Consider the following 3,941-nt stretch of genomic DNA (forward strand, 5'->3'; position numbering starts at 1 on the left):
TGGGACAAAAATTTTGTCTAACTTTTGTTCGAAACAAAAATTTTATCTTTAATTTGTTCAAAATTTATCCCAATTTTATCTCAAAATTCATCCAAAAATTACTGATTTCTAGTAGTGTCGCCAATTGGCAATCAAAGATCACAATAAAGTAATCCGTGATTTAAGCAAAAACAACACATGATTGATTCTTTAATTTATAAGCAAGAATAAGTTCATATATGGATTGAATAACCGCTGCATTTTTATCAAGTTAAACAAGGAATGGATTCTCATTCATTGCCAACGACCTCAAGCATAAATTGTACAACGGCTAGTTGATGTAAAAGAAAAATTATTTTTACATTAAAGAAGAGATATGAAGTTCTATATATTGATGAATCATCAAGGAAAAAGGTAACTATTTTCGTGCATATTAAAGACTATAAAAATAGCCTTTTTCTTTATTTTTGAGTGTGTTTTTACTTCTCTTTTGTCTAGATTTAAACTTACTTTAAAAGATACAAAAGATAAATAAAAAAAGTAGTGCACACAAAAGTCATTAAACCTTTGATTGAGAGTTTTGATTTTAAAAGTGTACTAGGTTAGAGTGCACTTGATTCTCCTTAACTAGCTTGGGTTAGCACCTAGGTTATTATTTACTAAGTTTGGGATAACTTAAGTAGGTAGTGTACTAGAATATGAATCTCTTGGAATTAGAATTTGTAATTAATCTTTATTATAATAAAAATTCTACCATTATTGTAGTAGAGACTAAACGCATGTCACATTACACTTCATAACCAAATTAGAATATATGGTGATGTTACTCTTCTTTTTTTCCAAAATTTGTAACTTGCCTTTTAGTTTTATTCTCCTATTGCGGAATGAGACAAAAACAAAAATAATCTTTTATTTATCAGTTTTGTTGCATAATAAAAAAAAATATTTATCACTTGTATTTTCTTGAGTCAACCCCATTCTCAACTCACTTGAAACTTTCACAAACCTTCACCTCCATCTACTACCATTGCCACCTAATCCTACCCCAACCCCACCTGAACTAGCCCAACCACATAGCCACTAAGCCACCACATCAATGTCAACGCCCTTCGCTCATTGTCACCCTCGTCCAACTTTTCACAATCAATCATTAACGACAACATCAACCATTTTTATAAACAGAAATAAATCAATTTCATAAATTAAAAAGTTTAACAAACACTCGAATTCTAGACAAGAAGTAAGAAGACAAGAGTCCGAAAATGAATATAAAGGCAGAAGAGGAGCTTGAAGACAACAGCAAGGAAGAGGCAGAAAAAGAAGGCTTAACAATGGCAGAGTTAGATATAACAAGTGCCATTGAGCTTGAAGGCAAAGAATGAAAGCACACACTAACCTAGAGATGGAGGTCAGCGAGGCAAAGGCGATGGCAGTGGCACCAACCACATGCCGGAGGTGATGGCAATAGCGTTGTTGTTGATCTGGAAGAGAAAAAGGGAGGCTTTGGGGAAAAGGAAAGGTTATAGGAAGGGGATGATTCGGAGGATTATACCATGCTTACTTTTACCAGCAAGTTGGTTTGCAGGTGGGTCGGAGGTGGAGTCGAATTAGAGTTTGAGATCGTATAATTTGAGAATTTTTGATAATTTTTTAGAATTTAAATAATTTTATCTATTGAAACCTATTTTTTAGGATTACAACTTAATTAGTCAAATTTATAAGCATTATAATTTTTATCGGTCAGCTTTACTACTTTAGTCTTTTAGTCGTTACGCTATTTATTAACTTAAATTCGACCATGTTATGTAACTTTGAAAGACGATGTTCGTTGAAAGTGCTCTTGGTAGGTCGTCGCCCATAACCAATTACAAGGACAAAGTTTTCAAACAAATTATTATTAGACGCACTACTTTATTATCCATAATATTCAGTCACAAAAATAAATGCATTCTATATTCATGCACTACTATCACATGGACCAAATTTTTTATTCAATTATCTACTTTCTTTTTCTTTTTTACTTTGGATTCGAAAGATGTTAAAATATACACTAATTTGAGTATGAAAATAATGTTTGAAAAAAACAATATAGCTCAACTATTTATCATGATTTCTTATTGTATAATTAGATGGTATAGTGGGGACAAGGAGCGGTGGGAATTAGGAGTAGTAATAAGTAGAGGCGCCGGTGAGAAGTGAATACCTTAATGCAAAAAAGCAGAAACATATTAGACACGCCTATAAAGTTTGGTGGTCGGTTGGTGCTTTCATTGACATTCATAATAAATTATTATTCTTCTTCCTGTGCCGCAACCAAACACGCCCCAGTTTTAGGATATATGGCAAACCCATCATTAACGCGAATCCCTTTGTTAAGTACTAAATTAATCAATACGGTAGTGGGTGTGGACTTGTATGCTACAACTTTTGACTATTTTCCCTATATAAGTACCAATAAGCTGACTATTATTATTCAATGTAAGTCGTAACGTAACTGTATGTTACATTTTCAGTGTGGTAAGGAAATTGAAGAAATTAAAAGCAACAAAACAAGGGATGTGTAGCTTTCAAGTGTGGATTGTGTTTCTCTTATGGTTGTTACTCTTCAATTCATGTGCACTAGTCTACTCATACCCCAACACCATTTACCCTAACACTCCTCCACTGCACCCTCACCACCGGGCACCACCACCACCACCTAGGTGCCACCACCGCACACCGCCGCAGCTGCCTCCAAAACATAGGCCTCATAAGGCTCCACCACCGCCGCCGCCACCCCCGGCCGCATTCTACTTCTTCTCGCCGCCACCTCCCAGTCCACCACAACCACATTATCATTATCCTAAAACACCAAGATCGCCACCATCACCGCAACCACAAAGGTATCGGCTATTTTGATTTGGTCCAAACAACATCGATCACTGAAGGAGAGTTGCTTAAACTATGGTTCTAAGTTTTAAGTCCTAACAAAGGCATGGCCGGTAAATCCATGTTAAAGCTATATATACAATACACACTAGTGTAGTGTGATGAGTAGTACTTTAAGCTTAGACTATCTTGAATTTACGTTACTGTTCTGCTCTGTCTTTGTAAGATTAAATATTATAATCAATTAAGTAAATTCCTAGTTTTTACCTTAATTCGGAAAGCTGGTGTAAAATCGTAATTCATAAAATTATAAAACAAAACATAAATATAATTCATAAATTATAAAAATATAAAAAATTTGAGAACATGAAATTAGTTTTATGAATAAGTCTTAAATAAGTCAAATCACACATAATAATTGACATAAATCATCACAACTCACAACTCAATAGTTTATACAGTACAACAATATTAATTAAAGAGGAATGCTAGCAACTTTGTAATTTGTAGTTATCAAATAGTCATCAATGATAGTTTTAATGGTATGAGATGGGTGTGAGATTTTATCCAATGGCTCACTTTTCTTTGCTGGTTACATGCTGGTCAGAATTTAACAAAATTGCTGGCCTCTAGACTTTTCCTTAATTAAATTCAAATAACAAATAAAACAACTAAATTACTAGATGTCATTCTTCACTCCAACTAAAATTTGTATTACAAATATATTAGATTACAGATCTAGACACCACGACAAAAAAAATCAATTATTCAAGCATTTTAGAATAGAACAAAACAAAGTACAGTATAGCAAATTTAAAAAAAAATACATTCCAAAATCATATGTATTATGTATATTATATGCTAATTGGTATAGATTCATAACTAAACAAAGAAAATTAAAAATATTAACAAAACACATTTAAACACAACAAAACTTAGAAGTTAGCACAAACACAACATAGGAAATAAGGTGGCAGCTAAGGTGAAGTAGTCGTCGACATTTAGGAGAGGTCAGGAGAGTTGCAGATCTAAGATTCCAAAGTTTAAAATTAGCATTGAAAGCAAAAATGAAAGCACTATGTCAATGTAGAATT

At 33.2% G+C, this 3,941-nt stretch overlaps 1 protein-coding gene across 1 annotated transcript; it reads left to right on the forward strand.

Moving 5' to 3' along the window:
- LOC107607602 (mulatexin-like) lies at nucleotides 1,242–2,877 on the forward strand. Its single transcript, XM_016309534.1, has 2 exons — nucleotides 1,242–1,350; nucleotides 2,603–2,877. Exons 1-2 carry the CDS (start codon nucleotides 1,242–1,244, stop codon nucleotides 2,875–2,877), a joined length of 384 nt encoding a protein of 127 aa, XP_016165020.1.

This window comes from Arachis ipaensis, chromosome B07 (assembly GCF_000816755.2).
Source record: "Arachis ipaensis cultivar K30076 chromosome B07, Araip1.1, whole genome shotgun sequence".
NCBI classification, from domain to species: Eukaryota; Viridiplantae; Streptophyta; class Magnoliopsida; order Fabales; family Fabaceae; genus Arachis; species Arachis ipaensis.